The following is a 25,628-nucleotide window of genomic DNA, read 5'->3' on the forward strand; positions in this document are numbered from 1 at the left end:
CGCCTGAAGCCGCTGGAATGGTCACATCCCAGCAGCTGACCCAGCTCATTAGCCAGGTCAGTCCAGCGTGCTGGCCGTTTAGAGCAACAAGCCAAACTTGCTTCAAACACCAGCTCCGCAGCGGCAGGGCCGTCACCTGGAGTCACGCTGGAGCGCGTGGGACGAGTGGCTCAGGTCAGCCAGCTGCAGAGCAGTCGGGACGCAAAGGCCCGTCCGTCGCTGGATCAGCCGCCTGATGCTCATCGGTCGCCTGTAACGGCTCCGGTGCAGTGCAGACCCCAGGCCTCATTCTGCTCTTCGTGACACCAGGGACCCGCTGACTGCCTCGGTGCGACAGAGCCAAGGCCGGTTCGTAGTGTCTCCCCAGACTGCAGGTTAGTGCCCGCATGCTGGGTGTGAGAGTGTGCACCCGTACACTCACGCACGCTGAAGCCAGTGGAGTCACCCCAGAATTACATCAGGTGCGGTAACGGCAGGCCGGGATCCCAAGCCTGGATTTCACACATGTCTTGGGCATCTGAGACCATCCTCTGGGCTGGCCTACATAGAACTACATAGGTGCACTGCAGAGCTTTGGAGCTGGAGGAGGGAACGAGGGGTCGGGCTGGGGCTTTATGGCAGGGCAGAAGGCACACCCGGGGTGGGGGCACAGGGCTCACGCCCAGGGTGGGGGTACAAAGCCTCAGGCCCAGGGTGGGGGTACAAGGCTCATGCCCAGGGTGGGGGTACAGGGCTCACACCCGGGGTGGGGACACAGGGCTCAGGCCCGGAGTGGGGGTACAAGGCCTCATGCCCGGGGTGGGGGTACAGGGCTCATGCCCAGGATGGGGGTACAAGGCCTCAGGCCCGGGGTGGGGGTACAGGGCTCACGCCCAGGGTGGGGGTACAAGGGCTCACGCCCAGGGTGGGGGTACAAGGGCTCACACCCGGGCACTGGGGTTCGGGCTCCACGTCAATCAGCAGCTTTGGAAAAATGTGCTGCAGGATCAAAACGTCAGGAACTCCCCAGCGCTTCACTGCAGCCCAGGATGTCGCCCCCCCTACCCCATGCCCAGCCAGGTGAGCTGTAAGGCAGGGGGATTCCCTTCCTCTGGGGAGTCCAGCCCGGCTGCCAGCCCATCCCCACCGGCCGTGCTGCCCACGCCAGCTCGGAGGGTGGGCGCTCTGCCATTGCAAGGGAGCAGGTTGCACCAAAGGGCCTGGTTGAGCAAAGTGTCCCCAGGGGAGGCTCGCCCAGGTACCCCCACACCAGAGCGTTACCCCCCAACCCCTGCACATGGCTCCCTGGGGATCAGACCCTTTCTTCCTTGGCATGGAGCTCCCGGTGCTCAGGGCTGTTTCTTCTGGCCCCATCCCTTGCCGGCTGGCAATTCTGAGCCCCAGGCCCCATCCGCTCCCTCAGCACAACCTGGCCTGACGCTGGGGGAGCGGCTGGAGTTGCTCCCCATGTTCAGGCTCGGTGCACAAGGCCACCCTGGGCCTGCTCTGTGGGTGGGGGACACGTCGGCCTGCAGGGGTGCATGTGAGAATGCAGCCAGCTCCCCCTCCTGCCCCGCACGCTCTCCTGCTGGAGCAGGCTGAGGGGCGGGGGCAGGCCTGCAAGCAGATGGGCGAGCAGCCAGGCGGCCCCCTCGCTGCTCAAGGCCGCAGGGGGATCTCCGCCTCGAAACTGGGATGTCCAGGTGGTGCTGGCCCTTTCTGGCCAGCTGCAGCCTGGGAGCCGTGGGACAGAGCGGGGGGCTGCGGGGAGGCCCCGGCCCTGGGCGTTTTGCATCTCAATGCCGCCCGCCACAGGGGCACAAAGGAGGCTGAGTCGGTGGCTTATTAGCTCCGAGTTAATTAGCCAAGAAGCCCCCAGTTGGGGGAGGGGAGCAAGGCACACCCCGGTGGCGGGAGGTGTAGAAGAAATGAGTCGTCCCCCCCGACCCGGGAGGTGCAGTGGATGTTGTTTGTACCCTCCATGCCAGAGGCAAACGACAGGGGATCCCTCGCACATGGGGCGCGAAGCTATAGCGGGATATGGGGAAAGCGCCGCACTGGGCCTGGGGTATCAAGGCGGGGATGTGACAGGGGCGGGACTCCCCTTTCTTCCACCGGAGGCATTCGTCTGTCCCATATTGTAAAGGCTGGGACTCCCCACGCCCACATTGAAACACCCAACTCCCCTACTGCCTTTAGCAACCTGTGCAATATGCCCCCAGAGGCTGGGGGGCACCTGGACAGGTCCCCCCCAAGGCACCACTGACTGCAGGTTTCTACTGCCCCCTGGTGGCTATCAGGGAGAAGGGCCTGCCACCCAGGCAGGAGCGGCTGGTGAGATGCTCTCTGCTCCCCAGCCTTGGGAAGGGAGGCTGCTGGCCTCTCTAGGCAGCCCTGCTCCCTGGGACGCTGCTGGGTGCGTGCTCCGGGCAGCCAGCAAACCCGCCTGCACAGCCGGTGCCTGCTTTTTGCTGGAAGGGAATTGTGTGCTGCTGGGGAAGCGGCTGGCATGGGGCCCTCGCCTCCAATTCATCCTGAGCGTTTGTAGGGTAGTAGCATTTCCCGGCCCCCGCCAGGGGCCCGCTGGGCAAGGGGCACAGCCACGCCTAGCCAAAAGAGCAGACAGCTGCACACAGGCAGGGGGTGCGGGGGGTGCACAGCCATTGCCTGTGTTTGGGGGCATCGCGGCAGGATTTCTCTGCCAGTACATCCCGCTGGGGGAGGAACACTTGCTGACCCCCCTCCCCCAGCTGCCTCCAGGCCCAGGCTCATTAGAGACTGGTGCAACAGTGTGGCGAGGTAGGGGCCCTTCCATCTCCCCCCCGCCCCCGATCCTGTGAGCAGCAATCTCCTGGCTGCTGCACTGCTCCTATGGTAACTGGGTCACCCTGTGTCTCCCTTTGCTGGGGCTGCTGCTTCTGCCAACTCTCCTCCACACCCCGTGATTGATGATCTGAGCAATGCAGCTGACACCCCGCTCCCTAATTGTGATTAACTGCGGGGGGGGGGGGACAGGGCTCCCTCCGCCATTGTCTGGCTCCCTCTCCCCCTTTCCAAGGAGCAGGGCGTCCGTGCGCCATCAGGGGGGTGGGGGAGTCGGCGGTAGAACAGCTGCACGCCGGGGCGAGGCTGCCCACGTTGGGGGAGGGGAAGGGATGCCCCTCCGTGCCTCATTCCCGGAGGACTGAAGATGCTGCAGATCAACCATGAAAGAATTAACGTGTGCATGCTCCAGCTGACTGAGGAAGGATGGGTTCCAGGGGATGAGCCGCTGGGCACAGGCTCTCACAGAACCCAGCATGGCAGGGGCACAGGGGCAGGGCTTGCTGCCAGCGCTCGGCCCCCCCACGTGCTCCGACAGCAGGACCAGGGGCGTTAAGTGCCCCTTCCCTTGCAGTCACAGCTGACCTTTTTCTGGCCTCCTGCATGTGGGCTAGAAGGAAGGTTCGCGGATCGGGGGAGACGTGATTAATTAAGCCCCTGAACTTGGCTCTCCTCTCCCATCCACCAGCACAGCGCTATCGGGGCACCCCTCATTTGCAGCTCTGTCAGGCCCCTGGCCTTTACCTCGCTCCCAGAAGAACTGCTCCCCGAGGTGCCCTACACACTGGGAGCTGTAAGGGGCCGCTTCCTTTGGGGCTAAAATGCAGCCAGTTCTGGGTAGGATCTCCCAGCAACAGTGTTTGGGACAGGACAGGAAGAGGTCCAAATATATGCCATTCAAAAGGCAAAGACCTGCCGGTACTGGAACCAGGGCATGGGGCTTGGGTGAGCTCTTGAATGACCAGGATCCCAGGCTCATTTGTGGGCCCTCTGAACACACAGACCAGGGCATTGGATCATCTGGGACTCAATATCACTTTCCTTAGCAGTGTCCCATGCAAGAATTGACTGGCCCTGGCCCAGCTTAGCTGCAAATCCAGCCAGGCCCTAGCCCAAGGTGGCAATGGCCATTTATTCTCCTGCAGGCCTGCACCCTGCTTGACCTCCGTACCCAGCGTTGTAGCCAGGACAACCAGCATTAGGCCTGACCAGCCCACCTCTGCCTTCTCTCTCTGTTCTCTCGGGCTTCAGTGACGCCTGGTGGAACAAGCTGCGCTGTGGGTACCGAGGTTGTCCCAGTCAGGGTGAAGATCCGCAGCGGAGCGCTGTATGCAAAGGCCATGTCCTATTCAGAGTCAGGAAGGCCTCTCCCTTATGCTCACAAACCTACAGGATTCTTGCAAGTGCCTGGCATGACTGGCACAGGGCTGCCCTGTGTATCAGTCACCTTGTCCTTTGCACAGGGATGTTTGTGGGATGCAGCTCCTGGCAGGGCTGGATTCACCCCATACAACGTGGCCATGCCAGAACCGGCTGAAGCTGGTTTTCACCTGGCAGATGCAGTGCAACTCAGGGGAGTGGAGTACCTGGGGGCGGGGAGTACCGGTCTAGACAGCACCTTTCACAAATTTAAGGCACTCCACAGAATTACAAATGATGCCAGAGAAATGCAGCCACGTCTGGGGTGGGAAATAACAATACCAACAACACTACGCTAGAGTTCAGGACAGGAAGTGAAGAAGAAGAATATATCCCATTGAAACGAGAGGGGAGTTTAGGTAGGAATGACACCCAGGTAGGAATCTGGCCAGGATGCCAGGGTTGGCAAATACATTGGGCTTTTCAGTGGCTACAGGGGGTCAAGGCCTGACTTTTCCATCTCATCTGCAGCTGGTACCATCCACATCATGCCATCCATTAACCCTAAGCATTCCTTACTCTGAATGGGATTTACAGAGGAATACCACTAGCATCACTTAGGCTTTTCGGTTGAGAGGTCTCTATCCTGCTACTTGTCCATCCTGGCTCAGCTTAGCTAGCAACACAGCTCTGAACAGCTCCCAGCCTGTGGCAGTCTGGAGTCTTCCGCTCTGTTCTGGCTCTCGGACGGATGTGTTCAAAGAGGAGATGGAATTGTTTGGGCTGCTTTTGGGACAGCCGTATGTGCTTTAAGTCCAAGCAGAGACAGGCCTGACCCCAAGGGGGCAGCACACAGTGTCTGTCTGTGCCAATAATCCTGCAAATTAAAGATTCCAAGCTCCGAATTTCACTGTTGTTGCCCCATAAGGTGGGAATTGCAGAGATTGCACAGTTCCTGGTCTGATCTGGTTCCCGATCTCAATTTATCTGACCCGTTTGAGGAAATGGTTCCCACTTTGACACCTCTCTTGAAAAAGAGAGACATTCCATTCGATACCTGGAAAGATACTGGACCAAATTATTAAACAATCCATTTGTGAGTACCTAGAGGATAACAGGGTGGTAAGGAATAGCCCACATGGATTTTTCAAGAACAAATCATGCCAAACCAACCTAATTTCCTTCTTTGACTGGGTTACTGGCCTAGTGGATGGGGGAAGCTTGTAGACATGAGATATCTTGATTTTAGTAAGGCATTTGACACAGTCCCACATGACAGTCTCTTAAGCAAACTAGGGACATGTGGTCTAGATGAAATTACTATAAAATGGGTACACAACTGGTTGCAAGATCATACTCAAAGAGTAGTTATCAGTGGTCTACTGTCAAACTGGGTGGGGGGGGGACATATTTAGTGGGGTCCCGCGGGGTTCTGGTGCTATTCAATATTTTCATGAACAACTTGGCTAATACAGTGGAGAGCGTGCTTATAAAATGTGCAGATGACACCAAGCTGGGAGGGGTTGCTAGCTCCTTGGAGGACAGGATTAGAAATCACAATGACCATGGCAAATTGGAAAATTGGTCTGAAATCAACAAGATGAAATTCAATAAAGACAAGTGCAAAGTACTACACATAGGAAGGAAAAATCAAATGTACAACTACAAAGTAACAGCCAGGGAATAGCCAGCAAGGTGATCATCCTGCTGAAAAGGAGCCGGGGGTCCCAGTCGCTCACTGGTTGAATGAGTCAGCACTGTGCTGCAGTTGTGAAAAAGGGCAAAGCTAATGCCGTTCTGGGGTGTATTAGCAGGCATGTCACATGTAAGACACAGGAGGTCATTGTCCTGCTCTACTTGCCATTGGGGAGGCCTCAGCTGGAGTCCTGTGCCCAGTTTTGGGGACTGCACTTTGGGAGAGATGTGGACAAACCGGAGAGTGTCCAGAGGAGAGCAAAAAAAATGACCAAAGGTTGAGAAAACCTGACCTGTGAGGAAAAGTTAATAAAACTGGGGAGGTTTCGTCTTGAGAAAAGATGACTGAGGGGAACCTGAGAACAGTTTTAAGGGCCAGTGTAAAGAGGACGGTGACCAGGTGTTCTCATGGCCACTGAAGGTAGTACAAGAAGAAATGGGCTTAGTCTGCAGGCAGGGAGATTTAGGTTAGATATTGGGAAAGCTTTCTAACTCTAAGGGTAGTTTAATTATGGAACAGGCTTCCAAGGGAGGTTGTGGAATCTCCGTCAGTGGAGGTTTTTAAGAGGAGGCGGGACAAACACCTGTCAGGGATGGTCGAGGTTTACTTGGTCCTGTCTCAGCCCAGGGGCCTGGTCTAGATGACCTCTCGAGCTCCTCTCCAGCCCTACGTTTCTATGATTTCTATAGTTCCCTAAACTCCAGCAGGAATGTTATGAGTGTCTCAGAACGATAGAATGGAAACCACTCAGTAAAATTTCAGATGAAAGGGAACTGGGACAGGAGGAGATGGGAAGAGAAAGAAGGAAGAAGTGATCCATCTAACTCAATCGGGAAAAATAAAAGTTGACTTCAGCTGCTTTATCAAGGCAGGTGACACAGACCCAGGGCATGCCACGGGGAGCAGAGTCAATGTGCGCAACCAGATGTCAGGCTTGAGCAGAGCTGGAACAAGGAGAGAGTCACTTGCCTCCCAGAAAGCGCACAGACTGGGTACAGCACCTGAACTGATGCCCTGGGTCATCGAGATGTGGGGAATGCTCCATCCAGAGCCTGCCAGTCGCGCTGGATGGAGATGGATACACTGTGTTTTGTAGGGGGACTCCGCTGTGCACAAGAGACCCCTTGAGTACAGTCTGTCCATGCACTGGGCAGAGCTGAGAGCTAGTTGCTTCCTCCCAGATCACGTGCACTGACCCGTTTTGCTTTAAACTTCCCAAGAGAAACCACCACTCCCCTAGCCTGTCAGGGAGGGCTTGAGGGGCAGCTGTGGCATCCGTTCAGCTGTGTGGGTCCATTGTCCTTGTGCAGCCAAAGCACAGTGGGCGTCGGCCCTGGAGCCAGCACTGTTTGCATGACTGGTTGGGGTGTGCTTTGGCATGCAGTGTTTGGAGAATATGGGCTGCAGCATGGACATCCATCAAGCTCACGAGATCGGGGCGGAGGTGTTTTATGCCCAGTATGGAAGTCACTGGAGTCAGTGATGTCCTTGGCCAGCAAGTCCCTTGCCACAGCTCCTCCCCAGAGCACCTCCCCTGGCCCAGGCTCACGCTGGACACTGCAGGCTGCAATAGTCAGCAGATTTGAAGAAGCTATAGACGTTCACCAGGGGGAACATGATGAGGGCCCCCGTCAGAGACCCCAGCTGCTCTACTGCCCCATACCACACGAGGGCGCTGTGGCTCTGGCTCCGCAGGATCACCCCGGTCATCACCTTCACGTAACTGAGGCTCCCCATGAAGAACACCCAGGAGAGGACCTGTCAGAACAGAAAGAGAATCCCCGGGTTGGGTCGCAGATTCCTGGCAGCAGCCGTTTGGACAGGGATGGGGGCTGGGAGTGGGGACAGGCTGAGAGCAGGGGAGAAGGGGAAGGCACCGGTGCGGGATCCTGGAGCCGAAACAGAAGGGACGGTAGCAAAGACCTTCCAGAGACCGGGGGTGGGGGGAGACTTCAGCGCCAGCTACTTACAATGATAGCTTGCCCCCAAGCCGCGTGCTGCAGGAGGGGGCATGGGCTCATGACAGCCATGGCCATGTTATAGGCCCCAAATCCTGTCCCGGCCACGGAGAGTGCCCCCAGCAGGGTCAGTGACCTGTGTGAGACACACAAAGAGTGACTCCCAGCTGGGCATCCGCACAGCTGCCCCGGCTCAGCCCACCCTGCCCTGCAAAGTCTGCTGGAGTTACAGCTCCCAGAACTTGCTGGGCCCAGACATGGACGAGTCCTGCCCACTGCATGGAGACTGAGAACTGCCTCGGTCTGCCTGTCCGACATCTGGGCAGCTCCGAGGGCCTGCAGGCAGGAGAGCAAAGGGTTAAGGGGACAAACAAACTCCCCTGGTATTTCTATGGGGTGGGGGGTGTCTTTCCTGAAGCAGTAAATACCTCTGCTGCTTTGCTGACTGGGCTGTGACCTGCGGTTCACACAGGTACCAGGGTCAGCAAGGGCTTCCCAGCCAGAGCCAGCTGCCCTTTGGGTCTGCGATCCCCACCTCTCCCCTGGGCTTAGCAAGAGGAGAGCTCAGAACTAGAGATGGCAGGGCATGGCCCAGGGCAGGGGAAGTGTGTCTGTAATATTCCTCGGTTGCCAAGGGAGTGAACCACAGGAACTGAGTTTGTATCGGTTTGCGTTTCACTCCCCTGGAGACCTGGAAAGCCCCAGAGATGCGTCTGGGACAGTGAGTGGAGCTGGGAGGGCCATTTGTCCCCAGGAATGACCCCGATTTCCAAACCTGGTGGCCTAGCATTCAGCTCTGTCCTAAATCCACACTCTGACTTGCTGAAGTGCTGAGCAAACCCGGGGGGAAATCAAGGCACTTACGGACGCCTAGGTACAGACTCAGGAGCCTAACTCTAGACTCCCATAACTGCCCCTCCTGGCCAATGGTCCCTACGTATGCAGCCGGTGTGTGGCTGGCGAGGGGTTGTCTCAGCGGCCCTGATTCCTGTCGGCGGCATTCAGTGTCCATGAGGGGGTGCTGAACAGTCTGGATGGGTGAGGAGCCCCTGTGGGTTCGGGTGTCGCATAACCCGGCTCACTGTGGGAGTTGTAAATCAGGGGCTGTTTGTGCTGCCGAGGGCATTGTGGATGCACCTACCTGCTGGGCAGAAACATGGCAATGGTGCAGGCGAGCGGGTTAGCCATGGAGCTCAGGGTTGCAGAGAGGTGGTAGGCCATGTTGCCATAGGGCAAGCAGGAATAGGCTTGCACGGATGGCAGGATCCCGTTGGTTAGGGAGTTCACCCAGGCAACAAGGAGGTAGATGAAGGCAAACTTGGCCAGAGAGTAGGTAACCTCTGGGTCTGTACGATGGGATCCCTTGTCGGAGCCAGCTGCCTTTCCTCCCCTTGGGGAGTCTCCTCCTGCAGATAGCCTGGGCCCATCCCCAGGGGCTTCCTGAAGTGAGTAGAGGGTGATGTTACTAGGACACAAGTTTTGTCTTGACAGCTCCCACGCCTTGGGCAGCCTGGTGAGGAAGAAGAAGGCTACCAAGCAGGCGACCATCATGGCGGTCAGGAGGAGGAAGAAGACCAGGGTGGAGAAGTTGGCTGGGAGATACTGGGTCTCCATTTGGAACTGGCTTCCCTCGGAGGTGTTGTTGCCCATGGTTACGTTGGCGACCCGGGTGACGTTGATGCACTTGGTGATGCCGGCGCCCTGGGCCAGGGCAACGAGGGCTGGGAGGAACCCGCTGAGCCCTTCCCCCATGAAGAAGGTGGTGACGTAGCGGGGCTGCAGCCGTGCCATGAAGGGCAGGAAGGTGACTGAGGAGGTGCAGTCCACCAGCGCCAGGCAGAAGGCGAGGCCAAAGAAGGCCGTGCTGTGCGGCTCCCCAGCGACGGGGGAGGTAAAACCCCACAGGAAGGCCAGGAGCAGGCAGGCCAGGGCTCCCACGATCACCATGCCATAGATGATGGCCACTTCGCTCAGCAGGCCGGGCTTGAACCTGTGCAGCAGGGTGACCAGCAGCGGCCCCACGTTGGCCAGCTGGATGATGATGGTGATGTAGGAGGGCAGGTACCACTGCTCAGGCAGCTTGGTCACCAGCAGGGGCAGCTCCACCCACAGGCCATTGAGGGCTGCCCAGGAGCCCATCCCGAAGACGCACGCCAGCAGGTGGGTGAGCAGTGCCATCGCTTGGCCAGCGCCGGCCACTCTGGCCTGGCAGGGACCCAGAGAATGGAGCCAGGCTGCCTCTGGGGAGGAAAGAGGAGGAAGGGGGGCTTTGCTACTTCCTCAGGGTCAGTTGACTCCAGCCCCGGGCCCCTCCCACTCCGTATAGCCCTGCTCCCCTCCACCCCGCTCCCCGGCGGCCACAGGACTGCTCTGAAAGTCCCTCAGGAAGGTGGAAGAAAGGCAAACTGACCAAGCGTTTTATGGGGCAAATTTTATTCAGCTGGCTTGAGACCCTCAACAAGCCAAGCACACAGTGCTTACCCTGTGGAACTCCAGGCCACAGGATCCCACTGGGGCTGGAGCTAGGCCCTCCCAACAGGGCTGGGCATTTCTAGTGAGAATGAGGGCCGCCCCAGCTGCAGGAGAGAGGACATGGCATTCTGCAAAGGCTGTGAACTCTCTGGCCTCAGAGCTATGAGGAGGCCAGGAAGAGGCTACCCCTGCAGGCAGTTATCTCCTCACTGCCTCCCTCTGGCTTCACTCAGGCCACTGGCCACTGTTGGAGCCAAGAAACTGGGTGAGATGCAGCTTTGGACTGGCAATGCATGGCCTTCCTACTCCCCTGGCCCCTCGCCAGCCCTGAGACAAAGGGGAGAGATGGGCTCCCTTACCTTGCACCCTGGAGAATGGCAGAGGGCCCCCAAAGGCAGCTGATCAATGATCCTGGGGGTTGTACCAAAGCTTGGGTCCTAGCAACTTCCTTTTCCATTGGAGGGGGCCCTGCAGGCTGCCACCCCCGATCTACCTCCCGGCAGCTGGACGAGGACAATTCAGGCCCCTTCCCCAGCTCCAGCCTGAGTTGGAGTTTATCACGGAACAAACAGAGGCTGCATGCGATGCCAGGAGGAGCTAAGTTGGGAGTAAGGCAGGTGAATTCAAATGTCTGACGTGCTGCCCGCAGCTCCACCCTGAAACCAGAGCCTGCGTATTCCAGAAGAGCTGAGTCAGTCGCCCTTTCCCTGGCCTTGATCTGCTCCTCCCCAGCAGAACCCCAAGCTCAGCCTGCCCTGCCAAGCCGGGCCCAGAACCCTGCAGGGAGCAGAGCCACTGAGCAGGCCCCCTGGAGATGCGGGGATCCTGGGTTGCTGGTTCAGGCAATGCTGCCAGAACTGCAGCCCCAGACTCCCCACCACCCCACCGACGTCAGGGGCACCCGGCGTGGCCAGATGGTGCTTACGGCTCCTGCCCCAGTGCCACTGAGAACAAGAGGCCTCATGCTGGCTGGGAGCTGGCTGGGGTTAGTGACTCGAGCCGGGGGTCAGGACTGCTCACCTTTTCCCTCCTTCTCCCCGACCCCCACGCAGTTGGGACATGTCTGACGTTCTCATATTTTACAGGAGTCTGGAGTGGCTGATTCTCCTAGTTCTCTCCCCCGGGGGGGATCGCGGTGGTTGCAGGGAGACAAGGACACGTGGTGCGTGTTGGGCCAGCAGGGAGAAGACCTGCAGAGGCATGGGCGGGAAATGGCTAATCGAAGGCAGAACTGGAGACCTGCGCAGACGTTCTGGGCAGTTCCTTTGTACCTTCCACCTGAGAACCTCACCATTCTTCACACCCAGCGATTAATGAACACTCCCAACGCCCTCTGTAGGGGGTGGGGGCATTTTCCCCATGCCACCGATGAGGAAATTGAGGCACATAGCTGTCCTGAGACGTGCCCAAGATCATACAGGAAGGCAGTGGCAGAGCAGAGAGTGGATTCCTAGCCCTGTGCCTTAATCACTAGACAACACTCCCTCTCCCTTTTTTTGTTTCTTTGCATTGGGTCACCCATGCTTCACGCAACCCCGGTTTAGACTCGCTTGCTCTTGCTGTCTCACACACCAGATAAGGATGAATTCCTTGGTTCAGGTCAGTTTTGTGTCAGCACGTTTGTTACTTTGATTGTGTTGCAACTTCTAAAGAGCCCTTTGGTGAATTCCCCTGCTTTCTCTCCTGTGCATGCTGGTGCCTGGAGCAAGGCCCTTGGATTGTGCTAATGGGCCAGAACAGTAGGGCTAAGTAATAAAACAGACCAGAGAAAAAACGGATGGACCCTTTGACATGTGGCATGGACATATTGGACAGCACAGAGCCGGGCACTCTGGTAACACACTGGGCAGGTCTCCTTGGACCAAGCAGCAGCCTGGCTATTGTAGGCCTCTGCTTAGGGTCAAATGTGTGGGGTTTGGGAGGAGGATGGGGCAGGGATTAGGAGTTAAATTCTCACAATACTGCCCCATCATGGTCCAGTGTCCCCAGCAGGATCTGTGAGCATCCAGTGGGAGAGGCGGAGGATGAGCTGAAGGGCTCCGATACAGACTCTGGTCTGGGTGAAATGGGGACCAGGAGGGGTCTCAGATCTGCAGCAACAGCCTCTTCTAATCCTGTTTCAACGAACTTCTCATGCCCTGGGGCAGAATCCTGGGGGAAGGATTCCATACTGGTACCAAATCCATTGCCAGCTGGGAACATGCCACGCTGCATGTGTTGTGGCTTCTCAAAACATCTGGGCGACAGTGGGAAATAAAACTCAGCTCCAATCCAAAAGGAGAATCTGGACCAGCATTCTTGGGGGCCAGGACACACAGTGGAGCAGGTTCGAGTCCAGCCAGGAGAGGGCAGTGGTGCATACACACACTATCACACTGGGTAGAAGCAGTGGTGACATCTGCTCCCTCTCAGGATTGTGTGGTCACCGTTGCAAGTACCATTCAGAGGCTCCAACCCGTTGGGAGGCTTTAAAAAGCAGATTGTAGTGTAAGCTAGTGACCTCAGATGTTTGAAATTCAGACCTTGGGCTGAACTGGCACAAACCTGGGCCCCATCCCCCAGGGGATTCTCAGGGGGAAAGTCCGAACTTTATTAAAGGCACGGAGCGGTGCCATGGCATGGGAAGTCCATCAGAGTGACAGACAGTCCCGGAGGTGGAGCGTTGGACGGTGGATCCAGGCTCTAGTTGTGTGTCCGGTTCAGGCCTGCACTCATTTCTTTCAGGATACAGAGCCGTGTGAGGGATTGTATGCAAACAAGAATAATGGTAGGGGGCAAACGCCAAGGAGAGGGAAGCAAACAAGAATAATGGTAGGGGGCAAACGCCAAGGAGAGGGAAGCAAACAAGAATAATGGTAGGGGGCAAACGCCAAGGAGAGGGAATCTAGGAGCCCAGCCATTGGGAATGCAGGATGGGAGATGGCCTGGGGCAATGGGCAAGGACTGTCATTTGGTTTTGTGGGTGAGTTTTCCGGCTGTGTGCTGGAGAAATGAAACAGCTGAGCCTCCAGGAGCCCGGCTCCAGGCATTGCAGGGACGGTGGGGGAATACTGCTGAAGAAGCTGTTCCCTGGAATGCCCACAAGGTGTCGCTCGCCGAACAGTTTCCGATGGTCCCCAAGACCATGTGCTGCTGTGTGACCCAAAGTGCCCTTGCCCCCTGAGCGGCTCTCCCAAAGGGAATGCAGAAACGCGTCCCCTGCATCCCCAGCCCGCCTGCCTCCTCTCTCCCTCCCCTGATCAGCCCCAGGCCCCTCTGCTGCAGCTCGGCGCGGTGGCTTTATGGATTGGACCATGGCAGGTCCCTGCCCCCAGGAGCTCAGAAACCTATAGCCCCCCTGGCGGCCCTGTTGCTCACCGCCCTGCCTGGCTTTCACCCTCCTTAGGGCTCAGAAGCTGCTGTGTGAGAGGATGGGGCCATTCACCACATGGGGCTGCCACTTAGGAGAGCTGGCGTGGCACCTGTGAGGCTGACCTACGGGGGGCCAGGGCTCGCTCAAAGAATTCTGGGCCCCTGTGCACTATGGAAATCAGCCCTCCCCACCTTTGGTCAAATTTGGTCCCCCTCTCCACCAAGACGGAGGGGTGGCTGGGCCAAACCCGAGTGGCACTGTAACCCCGTGCCCCAGGTCACAATGCCACCTGCCCCAATCCAGTGGTTCAGGGCCTCCCTGAGATGGGACCCTGTGCTAGTGATCCCAGAGCGTGCTTGGTTAATCCAGGCCTGGAGGGCTGGGCTTGGGAGGGGCCGGATCTGTGATTTAGATGGTCCCCATAGCCCGGAGCCCTGCCTTGGTTCAGGCTGCAGCCGCAGCAGCTGGGAAGGAACACACATGGAATTCCACCCCACGTCTCGCTCCGCTCCCTGCCTGGATCCCACTGTCACTAGGGGTGGATTCCCCGAGGCCTCCATCGCTGTCTTTCAATGGAACAGACGAGTGGGAGCATTGCGCACTGGGGGAGACGGTCATTGCTCGAGCAGCTGGATGTGGCTCTCTCTCCAGGGTGGCTTACAGCAGCCCTCTGGTCTAATAACCTTCTAACTCCCCCCTCCCCCACCCCCATCACATTCCCTGAGGAATGGCCTGCTCTCGGGCTACCAGACATGCCTCCAGGTAAAGCTTTACCCCTCTCTTTCGCTGCGGGCACGGAGCCCCTAGTGGAACATGGGTTAGGTGCCCCCCTCCCATTCACCTGGAAGGGGAAAGCACCAGGCCGCTTGCAGCAGCATTGCTGGAAGGTGCTCAGATGCCAGGGTGATGGGCCTGGACAGGATCAGATACGCTGGAACAGCAGCTGGGAATGGCCTGGAGGATGGGGCCGAACCGGACTCTGTTGGACTTTGGCTTTCTTTTCGGATTCCTTTGCACAGGACGCTCCAGCAATCAGCCAGTGCCACCCTAGTGACACCCGACCGATCCCTGTGCTCCAGAGGGGAGCAGCCTGCTCGGGAGAGCCCAGGGCCCAGCCGGCGCCCTGGTACCAGCCTTGCAGCAGCTGAAGGCCTAGTGAGCTCAGGAGGTTTGTGCCGGGGAGCGGGAGGGAAAGGGGATGGGATGGGGGGAGGGGATGGTGATTGTCTTGCATTTAATGTTGTGGCCTTTGCTGCACAAAGGAGCCGTCCCGGCGCTGTGCAGTCGGCAGGAAGGCTATTTCCAAGTCTAATTGGCTGCTGAGCAGGGGGCAGGGGGCCGCACAAAGGGCTGTAATCAGCATGGAAGGGCAGCGCCTTGGTGTCATGCTCTTTGCATGAATCTGTCTGACACGTGCCGCCTGGCGTGTCTGCATGAAGCAGCGTTAAATGGCTGGCCCTCCCCTCCCCACCCCACTGCGCCCTCCCCTCCCCACCCCACTGTGCCCTCCCAAATTATCCGCAGCAGCTGACCTGTCAGCCGACAGATCGGAGAAGTCAACCTCCAAATCCCTGCTGTCCCCGCTGAACCCAGAACAGATGTGAGCGAAGTCCCCAGACGCAGACGGCAACATTTGGTAACCGAGCGGTACCTGCAGGATGAGCCCCTGTGGCTTCAGACAGGGTGTCACACAGACCGAGCTGCTTAAACCTGCCTGTGAAAAGAGCCCTCTTGCCAAGGGCCAGCATGTATGCTACTCCCCAGTTCACAGCGGGGAGAGCAGCGAGATTTTAGGGCTGGAGAGAGATCTCATCCATTCCCACTGGTAGCACGGCATGTGCGATGCACAGGGAAGGGCCTGGGTAACATACCCTAGGCACAGTGAACACGCATGTGACACAAAGACGGGAAATAGGCAACATTCATCAGTTTGTAGATTCCAAGGCCCGAAGAGACCACTGTGATCATTCAGTCCGATCTCCTGGATAACATAGGCCAGAGACCTGATTCCTAGGGCAGATCTTTTAGAAAAACACCCGGTCTTGATTTTAAAATTGCCAGTGATGGAGAATCCACCACGACCCCTGGTAAATTGTTCCAATGGTTAAATACTCTCACCTTGTACACCTCATTTCCAGTCTGAATTTGTCTAGCTTGAACTTCCAGCCACTGGATTTGTGTTATAGCTTTCTCTGCTTTCTCCCACAACCCGCTCTTCTGCATGTACGTGCAATGCACGGGCAGGGGCAACAGATCACATATCCCTGTGCGGGCCCATCAGTGTCATGCACAGGGAGGGGAAATGGATGACCCATCACAGCCACTCTGTGACTGCTGGAGCCTGGCACCCCTCTCTCTAGCAGGAAACGGTGCCAGGGTCCCTTTAAGAAGCATGTCTGTCTCCTGCTAAAGACACCTGCCTGTGATGTGGCTGGTTTGGCCGATTCTTTACCTCTGTCTGGTCTTCCTCTCAAATGGGGACATCCGTTCCTCCCTGGGGCTGCACCTTAAGAGAGCTCAGGCCTCAAGCGGGCGCAGAATGCCGCTGCCTGCTTCGTGGGCCTCCTCTCTCGCAGGGAGAACGTTACATCCCTGCTCCAGGAGGCATCTCCAAAAGAGCTGCTGGCTTTAAGCAGTAAAACACTACCTTGGCTTGGGTCCTGGCTACATCAGACCCTCTCCCCCGTCTCCTGGTCACGCAGCAGCCGTCACCCAGATGCCACCATGATGGGGTCTGTAGCAGAAACTCGAGATGCAGACAGAGGTGATCATGTAGGACACTCAGGGTTTAAACAGCCAGCTGGCAGAGGCAGGGCATTCTCCTCTGTGTGGATCTGCCTTCTGTGATCCATTGGAGCCTGATCTCTCGGACACCATGACATTACATGCACAGGGTTGGGGCGGGGGCGGGGGGGGGGAGGGCTGGGCCCTGCCCTGAGAGGAGTTTGGGGTGCGTTGGCCATCAGTTTGAGTGTGTGTTCTGTGCCCAGAGCATCGGCTGGGCTTGGACAGCTAAACGTGCAAACCAATCTCAGTGACCCGGCCTGTGCGAGTGAGACTCGGAGGGGAGATGGACTGCGTTCCCACCGCCGCTCCTGTGGGGAGGGAAACGGGTGGGATCGCACGACTGCTCCAGTCGCACGCGTGTGCCCACCCGTGAGGATTGGACCCTGCATAGTCAGAGCCATCTCACTGTGCCTCCATGACGAGACCTGCTGTGAGGGGCTGGGCAGTCGGGGGACCCTCTGCTCCCTGTCTTGCCTGGAACAGTGGTGCCCATTACAAAGTGGCTCTCTAGGGGGCATTCATGGCCCCTTGCCGGGCGTATCCCCTCAGTGCGAGCCATAGGCTTGCGAATGGGGAGAAGACTAGAGGGCTTGCCAGAGGTGCAGGTCAGGATGGTGAGAGCAAAGCCCCTTCTGCTGCACCCAGCCACTGCCCACAGAGACACTTAGCAGCTCATGGGGACACTCTGCCTGCCTGCAGCTTGGTCAGAACAGCTGCCAGGGCTCCTTGGCCCCCCAGCTCCAGCCAGGGGAAACACAGAGCTGGCCACCCTCACTCACTGACGCTGGAGTAACGAGGTGCTGGACACTTCCACGTCTGGCACAGGAGCACGGCAGACGGCCCTGCCCCTGAGAGAGCAGGGGGCCAGGAGCCCAGCTGAGTGGGTACCGCAGAAGGGGACTTGCTTTACCAGTGGGCATGTGTAGGATGAGGCTGAACAACAATACCATTGCGGGTTCTGTTCCCAGCTCTGCCACTGCCTGGCCATGTGGCCTTGGGACAAGTCACCTCCCCTCAACGTGCCTCAGTTTCCCCATTTGTGAAACAGGGATGACGAGCCTGGCCCTCATCGCAAGGTGTCTGTGAGGCCTAATTCTGCCATGTCTGTGATGAGCTTCACCATCCTCAGCTGGAAGGCACAATATAAAAGCAGTGAATTGTTATTTCTCTTCCACTCTGGTGGCAGCTGGACCCTCCCTGGCCATGTCCTGCCCAGGGAGAGGTGCTGGCTGTGTCCAACCCTTCCAGATCCACCGATTCAGAGAGAGCGGCTGGGTCGTCCCTTCCATCACTGGGGCAGCTGCTCCGTTCCTGGGGACGACCCTCCCTTCTGTCCCATTCCCACGCAGCTAGAAACCTTCCACTCCTGGGTTTGGCCCTCAAAGCCCCCATGGGCCATGAGCCCAGTTAGGCAACTATACTTAAACTCGGCTTAAAAATGGCTCCGTCCAGTCCTGTTTCCTGAGCCAGCCAACACGGAGAGGGCCTGGACAGTGCTGGAAACGGGCGCCCTGTGCGAAGCCTGGCAGGGGTGGCTGTGAGCTGGAGGGAGGGCAGCACCGGCCTGGCGCAGCGAGAGCTAGGGCTGAAGGAGGTAGCAGAGAGGCCGCAGGTTGCTCCTTGCCAGCAGCATTTGCATCTGATTTCCATGCGAATGGAGCAGGTCAAGTTGAAAGTTGAAAGGCTTGTGCCTGCACTTCCCTGCGGGGAAGGAGGGACAAAGGAGACGGTCTCCAGGGCACCGCCTACGCCTGCCTTTCTAAAGGCCCCCAGCCCTCTCCCCGCACTCCCCAGCCGCCAGGAGCTAGGCCCGCCATCTGGGGGGAGGGGGGAAGGGCCCGCCGCAGAGAAAGCCATTTCCCTAATGGATGTATTCACCGTAACAGGCGTCGAATGGAGACAAAGGGCTTCTCTGCCGCAAGCACAGGGGAACCCGCAGCCCACCGCCTTGCCCGGTAAATCTCCATCTGTCAGCCCGGCTGCATGCGGTGGTCAGCTGATGCTAAGGCCCAGACCTAGACCCTTGGCCCCACGGGCAAACGTCTGTGGAGCGGACAAGAAGACAGCGGGCGGGGGCACAGAGCAGCCTTTTATGCACACACTTCGCCTCGGGACACCTTTCCATTTCCAGCTCGCTAGGAGCCTGCTCTATCACGGCATTGGCTGTAACATCCCCGCATTGGCAGGGGACAAAGGAGGAGACAGAGAGGGGGCCTAGGAGAACACAGCTAGCACCGAGTGCAGAGAACAGAGAGAAAGAGACGGAGGAGAGGAAAGACTGGAGAGGGGACAGTATCGAAGCACCTGGACACTTGGTCTGTCTACACTGCAGCTCAACACCTGTGGCTGGCCCGTGTCAGCGAGCTTGGCCTGCGGGGCGGTAAAACTGCAGTGTAGACATTGGGTCTTGGGCTGGAGCCCCTCCTCCCTTGCAGGGTCCCAGAGCCCAGACTGCAGCCTGAGCCCAAATAGCTATACCACAATTAAACAGCCCCGTAGCCTAAGCCAGCTGGCATGGGCCAGCCGCGGGTGTTTAAATTGCAGTGTAAACAGACCCAGTGTGGCTAAGTGGTGCCAGACAGAGACAGACATAGGAGAAAAAGAGATGAGGCCAGACAGAAAGGGAACTAGAAAGAAAATCAAGAGCAGGGCCAACTTTTCCTGTGTTCTTTGGCTTCACTCACAGAGCAGCTGACTGAAGAGAGTGTTTAACACAAAAGCTGAGAGCAGCGACCACCTTAGATCTCCCGCCATACCCTGTACGATGTGTGGCTGGGGTATTTAAACCCTGGAATCCCAAGGCGAGCTCCCAGCATCACTTAGCACCCTCCCCATCCCCAAAGAGCCCTGTGACAACTCCTGAAATGGCCCATGGGGTCACAGTACAGCCATGAGACTGGCTCTGCCTCTCCCCAGAGGCCTGACAGCCAAGAAATGAGACCCTAGTCTGGGTTATCACAAGACATCATGCTGGCCCTGTCAATGGACCTGTTGCCCTTTGAGTTTACAGTCAATGGGAGTCGTTTTTGATCTCGGTGCCGCGTTTGATAGCCACTGGCATGATAAGCAGTGAGATGGGACTCTGTGGCAACACATATCTCTGGATAAACAATTTCCGAGGGTACAGGAAAATAACCATAAGGCTCCATGGTGCTTTTTCGAAGACAAGGCCATTCAGGGAGGGAGTTCCTCCGGACTCAGTTTTTAGTCCTCTTCTTTTCCCGCTGTATTCGGGCTTGTCAGGCTGCTTGGAATCATCTGTACACACGTGTGCAGAGGATATCGCACTTTGCATTACGGGTTGTGAAACAGATGTATTGGAGAAGGAACTGAAGGAGGACTTAGAAGTGGGAACTATATGGGCAAAGGTTCACAAATTCCAGCTGACTCCAGCAAAAACGAAGTCCACCTACATTCCCATATGAGGTTTAACTACAGCCTGAAACTGACATTGGATGGCGAAGATGTTGCTGTTGAGAGGACTTCTATATACCTCAGAGTGACCTTGGACCTAAAGCTAAGCTTTAGACCACAAGTCATAAAAATGGCAGCTAAAGCAAAGAAGAGGCTGAATCTTTAATATATCACTGACACTAATTGGGGTTCATGCCTTAGGACACTGAAAACAACAGACTGCTCGATAGTTTGCCCAATGCTTGAGTATGCTTCACCTGTCTAGTCACCTACGGCTCCTAGTAACCTTGGCAAGCTCCATGCTGTGCAGTCTTCCGGAGTCCACGTGATAACTGAAGCTGTAAGATCTACTCCTATGGCAATTTGTGACCACAGCCTGATGTTCAACCTCTTGAGAACTGTAGAAAAGAACAGCTAATTCAGTACGGAAATCCTCTTTGTTTCCTCCCTGAATGGCATCAGTGTTCAGAGCTGTTCAGAAACTGAGAAACCAAGTCAAGGCTGAAATGATCATCTTGTTTGAAAAGGTGTGTGAAGAAGTGGGGATGTCCAGGAATTCACCCTCATGAACCCATTTGCTTTTGTAAATGTTCCTCCCTTTTGGAACCCTGCTTGAAGGAACATGTGGACTCGGCTACTCTAAGGAAAATTGCCCACAAGATCACCCAACAGGAACAGTCACAAGGCAAATAGAGTCACATGTACACTGATGGGGGTTCACCAGACGTATCCTCCAGGAATGGTGGTTGTGGAGTCTTTATCCAATCGCCTAATGGAGGGGGTCCAACAAAGAGCATTAGTTCAAGATTATTGAACTATTATTATTATCATTATTATTATCAAGGTATTGTTTCATGATTTCTGTGTGTATATAAAGTCTGCTGCAGTTTCCACGGTAAACATCTGATGAAGTGAGCTGTAGCTCACGAAAGCTCATGCTCAAATAAATTGGTTAGTCTCTAAGGTGCCACAAGTCCTCCTTTTCTTTTTGCGAATACAGACTAACACGGCTGTTCCTCTGAAAACAGTTCAAGATATATTAGCTTGAATTATATGGCCGACATGAATGCTATTCTCCCTGCACTGCAAGAAATCGAGCAGAGATCAAGGCGGGTGTTGTGATGTCTGTTGACTCACAGGTGGCGATCCTTGGGTTTTTAAAAAACAAAACAAAACATACTCCTGTCAACAATGCAATTCAGAAAGAGGATGGGAGAGTGAGGCAATATACTGGCTTTCGAGGTAGCTGATGATCTGGGCAAAGTTGGAGGATGGGGAACTCAGGTTGGAATGGCAGTGGTCGAGGATATTGATGTCCTATCAAGGGAAATATTCGCTGAAATAAATGGGCAAAAGATTAACAAATCCTCGATGGATATCAAAGCATCTCAGAAAAGAACATCCACAGTTCTGAGATTGCAGACAGGCCACCCGGCGGGAGTGAAAAGCAATAGGTGGGACTAAGATTTATCCACTCGGCCCCTTGGGTTAACACCTGCCCATGCTTTGGAATGTCAGACTGTAAGGGAAGGCATGCTCTTTGGATCGGACACCTGGGATCAAACCCTTACCAAGACCCTGCAAGTCGCCGAATTCAGTCTCGAGCTTCGTGGCCTGATAGGATTCTCCTGGGACAAGACAACAACAGCAACTCATGTGGTTGACGTTAAGCAGAGGCTCAGCTGTTCTGCTGCACCAGGGCCTACAAGTGCTACCATATTATGATCAGTTGTTGTATTTCAGTGACTAAAGATATTTCATTGACTGCTAAATGGAACAAAGCCCTCAGAAATATACGGCAAGGAAAAATGTGTCCTTCTGCCACCTCTCACCCCCCATCACACATCACTTGTCTTCTTATAGCATGAGGGCCGTGAGTTGTACCGGGATTAGCACAATGGGACCCTGATCCTGTTGGGGGCCTCGGGACACTACGGTGCTATAGATATAAAACAACAGTAATGAGGGTCCTGCACTAGCAGGGAGCCAGGCAGATATGATAGACAAATGGGATGTTTGGGTTTCCCTCCTATCTCTGATTGCTCTCATTCTGTTTTGGGCTTAAATGGAAACAATCCAGACTGGCAGAAAGGTGAGGCAATCATCAGCAGGATGAACTAAAGGGCCCAGGGTTTGGGCACTAGCCTTGGAGACCTGGGTTCAATTCCCCGCTGTGCTGCAGACTCCCTCTATGACTGTAGGCAAGTCATTTAGCCTCTCTGTGCCTCAGTTTCCCTTCTGTAACATGGGGATGATAGAACTTCCCTACTGCACAGGGGTGTTTTGAGGATAAATCCATTAAGCGCTGTGAGACACTCAAATGGGACGATAATGCCGGCCAGATGAGTACCTAGACGGACAGATGTCACTTCTTTTTCCAACAGGGAGAAAATCTCAACCCCTGCTGCAAACTGCTGCAGTTTCCACGGCATGCATCCGATGAAGTGAGCTGTAGCTCACGAAAGCTCATGCTCAAATAAATTGGTTAGTCTCTAAGGTGCCACAAGTACTGCTTTTCTTTTTGCGAATACAGACTAACACGGCTGTTACTCTGAAACCTGTCAATCCCTTATGCCATTCAGCAAGAGAATTCCAGTAGCAATAACTTCAGAGGTTTCAGATGGTTGGGAGTGGATCACCGGTGTGTGCGCGTGGGGTTTTCCTCTTTTATTTGTTTCTTTGTATTTTTTAATGATCCTTTGAGTCAAACCCAAAATTGATTCCAGCTCTGGCAGCCTGGTAGCAGCTGGTATGGGCTAGGCACGTGCTGTGGCAGAATTTCCCTGTGGAATGATTGGCCGGGATAGCTGGCTTGTCAGCTCTTGGGAAACTCACTGAGTGTCTGGGAAAAAAGAAGGGAGGAGCAGGAACTTACATGTCAGTGTAAAAAAAAAAAAAGAGGCCACTAAAAATGACAAGATAATTGATTGAGAAATGGATTTTTCCTTCCTCCAAGTGCAAGTCTCTAGATAATACGAGCTTCCTCAATATGCAATAGATGATGATTGTTCTAATGCTTCGAACACCAGGAATGCATGAACCCCAACAGAATCAAATGAATCTGAGATTGCTTGGAAATGGCCACTTTCCAGACAACACTGGGACTTTCCATGGTTAAGCTGGGCTCATTGGTCTCTATTGTGTTTGACATTTTGTCATTTAAAAAACAAAGCTGAGTATCTCTTGAAAGTCTGAACTGAGGCAGGAAATGTTAGTGGCTCCGGGTTGGCATGCCTGCCTGGGACGTGTGTCCCTGATCCCACAATTGGATCCATGCAGATGGACCCTGCAAACCTACGGATCCCATCGGGAGTCTGACTGAAGGATTGGGGCCTAGTTGGACAAACACATATCAATAAAAAGAACAGGAGGACTTGTGGCACCTTAGAGACTAACAAATTTATTAGAGCATAAGCTTTTGTGGGCTACAGCCCACTTCATCGGATGCATAGAATGGAACATATAGTAAGATATATATATATACAGATAAGTTGGAAGTCCTCCTGTTCTTTTTGCGAATACAGACTAACACGGCTGCTACTCTGAAAGAAGCTGTGAGGATACTTAAATAAATGGCACTTACACCAGGGTTTCAAAGTGCTGTACAGATATTAAGAATTCCATCCTGCTCCTAATATATTCAAGGAGAGGCAGATCCAACTGTAGCCAGTTCATCCCCAGAACACTTCTGTGTGGTAAGAAATATCTTTGCTTTACAGTCAGGGAAACTGAGGCATGGCAAGAGGCTAGCTGACTTACCAAAGGTCACCCAGGGGATTGTCATGAACCATGATCAGAACTCAGGAGTGCCTGGTTCATAGGCGCACGTTCCGTCCACTAAACTAGACCATCGCTGCCTTTCGCAACGTAGCTGGTGGGTTTTTCAGCAGTGAAGTGGTTAACAGTCTTGGCTTGGCAAATGGCTTAATTAACAGGAATTAACACCCCAGTGAGCTGAACCTGGAAATAAAGTTCATAGCTGTGTAGGTGTCACTGCTCCGGGCTGTCAGGAAGCAGCTCAGAAAAGCAGGGCATCAGTCTGAATTGTATTGAGCACCCCAGTACATGGATGGAGCATGGACTTGTCAGTCACACTGGTGGTTTCTAGAATCCTTGCTGATAACACCGAATGACCTTCCTTTAGAGCCAGTTCTCAGAAAGGCCCCTCTGCAAATAAAAACAGGGAGACCTTCAAAGAGTGAAACAGATAAGGTGAGTAAACAGAACTTCCCTGGGATCAAAGGGGGAGAGCGCCAAGGTTTATATTCCAAGCTGGGATCTTTCAGCCACATCCGGATGGCAGTTTGTTATACTGCCCTTGGAGGTGACTGTTGGTGAGCAGGTGTGGGGAGATACAGGAAAACAGCCAGCTGCAAGGGCAGGGGACTCAGGTCTGTAAGCTCAAAACAGCCTTAGAGCCATCTTCTTTCGGAGGGAAACAATCACGATGTGATACTGAGCGTTCACCCCAGGCTACCAGCTAACCTGGTCCTTGGCCTCCTGAACCAGCCAGAAAGGGACATTCTGATTCCAGCCCCTGGACTCCAACCTGGCCCTGGCATTTTGGTCCTGAGTTGGATCCCAAACCAGGAGGGGCTCGTTTCCTTTCTGAGGTTCCCAGCAGCCCAGACCTTGAGGTTTCAGCCCAAGTGGGCAGAAGCACAGAAGCCAACTTCTCTTTCTCACGAGTCTCAGCGTTCTGGGCCAGTCTCTCCCCTGCAGGTTTGGTGCCACTGGGTCTGAACACCCCCTCCCAGCCCCTCTGCGATAGATTTAACGACAAGCTAAGATTCCACAACTGTCCCCTAACTGGGGATTCAAGCCAAGCCAGGGCTGACCCTCACATATCATATTCTGAGACTTGCAATTGCCTGTTTGATGCCTATCTCCCCTGCATTCTGCTCCTGGGTTGGCCTGGTGAGTCACTGCTGGAGGGCTGGCTTGCATGCACCCCTCTGTGCTAGTGTAGGCTTGCTCCCTCTGACAGGGAGCTCCTCCCGCCTACCCCTGACCTCACTCCAGCAGACATCATGTCACCTAGGCCTGTTCTACGCTATTGAAAGGGCTTGGCCTGGTTCTCTCCGCTCTCCTTCCAAATCCCATCCATAGCAGATGCTAGCCTTGGTTACCTCAGCCACTCTGCAACAAAAACTTGGTCCAAACGGTTGGATTCGGAGCCTGAGCAGCAGAGCTCGGCCAGGGCCAGGGCCTCTGAAGTTGGGAAGTCAGAACAATGGGCTCCCTTCCTTCCCCTAGCTCCCCTTCCCATTTTGGAGACAGACCTGGGTAGCCACTGAGTTTGCGGGGTCCAGACTTGGCAACACCAAGAGTCTCACACTGCATTCTTGCTGGAACCGGTAGGCCAGCAGCTTTGCTTGTGCTCATGCCTCCTTTGATACACAAGCAGAAATTGCTTGTTGGTTGCGTTCACCAGTAAGGAGAAACTGCAGCTTGTCCTTCCCCTGGGAGGAGGGGCTGGCCAGGGCCACGCTTTCGGACTCCATGGTCTGCACTTAGCTCTTGGGAAGTACTGGAGTCTTCCCACTGCAGTGCAGTGTGTTGTGTTTTACAGCCCAAATACTGGGTGCAGATGGGAGGAGCCTTCACATGGACAGTTTGGATTTTAACCCTTAAGCAATCAGGCTCCTCTGCATTAGACAGTGACACACACACACTGAACCAGTTCATTTAAAAAGGAGAATGATCCCTGCCCAGGCAGTAATGGGGTCCCTCCGGCTTCCTAGAGCAACAGGGAGACAGTAACTCAGCTACTGAACGAAAGGAGCAG

At 55.4% G+C, this 25,628-nt stretch overlaps 1 protein-coding gene across 1 annotated transcript; it reads right to left on the minus strand.

The window, feature by feature from the left end:
• Positions 1 to 7,402: 7,402 nt before the first annotated feature.
• On the minus strand, positions 7,403 to 9,993 carry SLC52A3 (solute carrier family 52 member 3). Its single transcript, XM_073309434.1, has 3 exons — positions 8,957 to 9,993; positions 7,828 to 7,951; positions 7,403 to 7,615 (listed from the first exon to the last, which is right to left on the minus strand). Exons 1-3 carry the CDS (start codon positions 9,991 to 9,993, stop codon positions 7,403 to 7,405), a joined length of 1,374 nt encoding a protein of 457 aa, XP_073165535.1.
• Positions 9,994 to 25,628: the final 15,635 nt, after the last annotated feature.

The sequence above is a fragment of the Lepidochelys kempii genome, chromosome 13, assembly GCF_965140285.1.
Source record: "Lepidochelys kempii isolate rLepKem1 chromosome 13, rLepKem1.hap1, whole genome shotgun sequence".
In the NCBI taxonomy this organism is placed as follows: domain Eukaryota; kingdom Metazoa; phylum Chordata; order Testudines; family Cheloniidae; genus Lepidochelys; species Lepidochelys kempii.

Coding starts and splice junctions, on each gene's coding strand:
- SLC52A3 (XM_073309434.1), bottom strand. CDS start 9,993: ATGGCACTGCTCACCCACCTGCTGGCGTGCGTCTTCGGGATGGGCTCC. Junction 7,952..8,956: donor GCCATGTTTCTGCCCAGCAG/GTAGGTGCATCC, acceptor TGTCTCACACAG/GTCACTGACCCTGCTGGGGG. Junction 7,616..7,827: donor CTTGGGGGCAAGCTATCATT/GTAAGTAGCTGG, acceptor CTGTTCTGACAG/GTCCTCTCCTGGGTGTTCTT.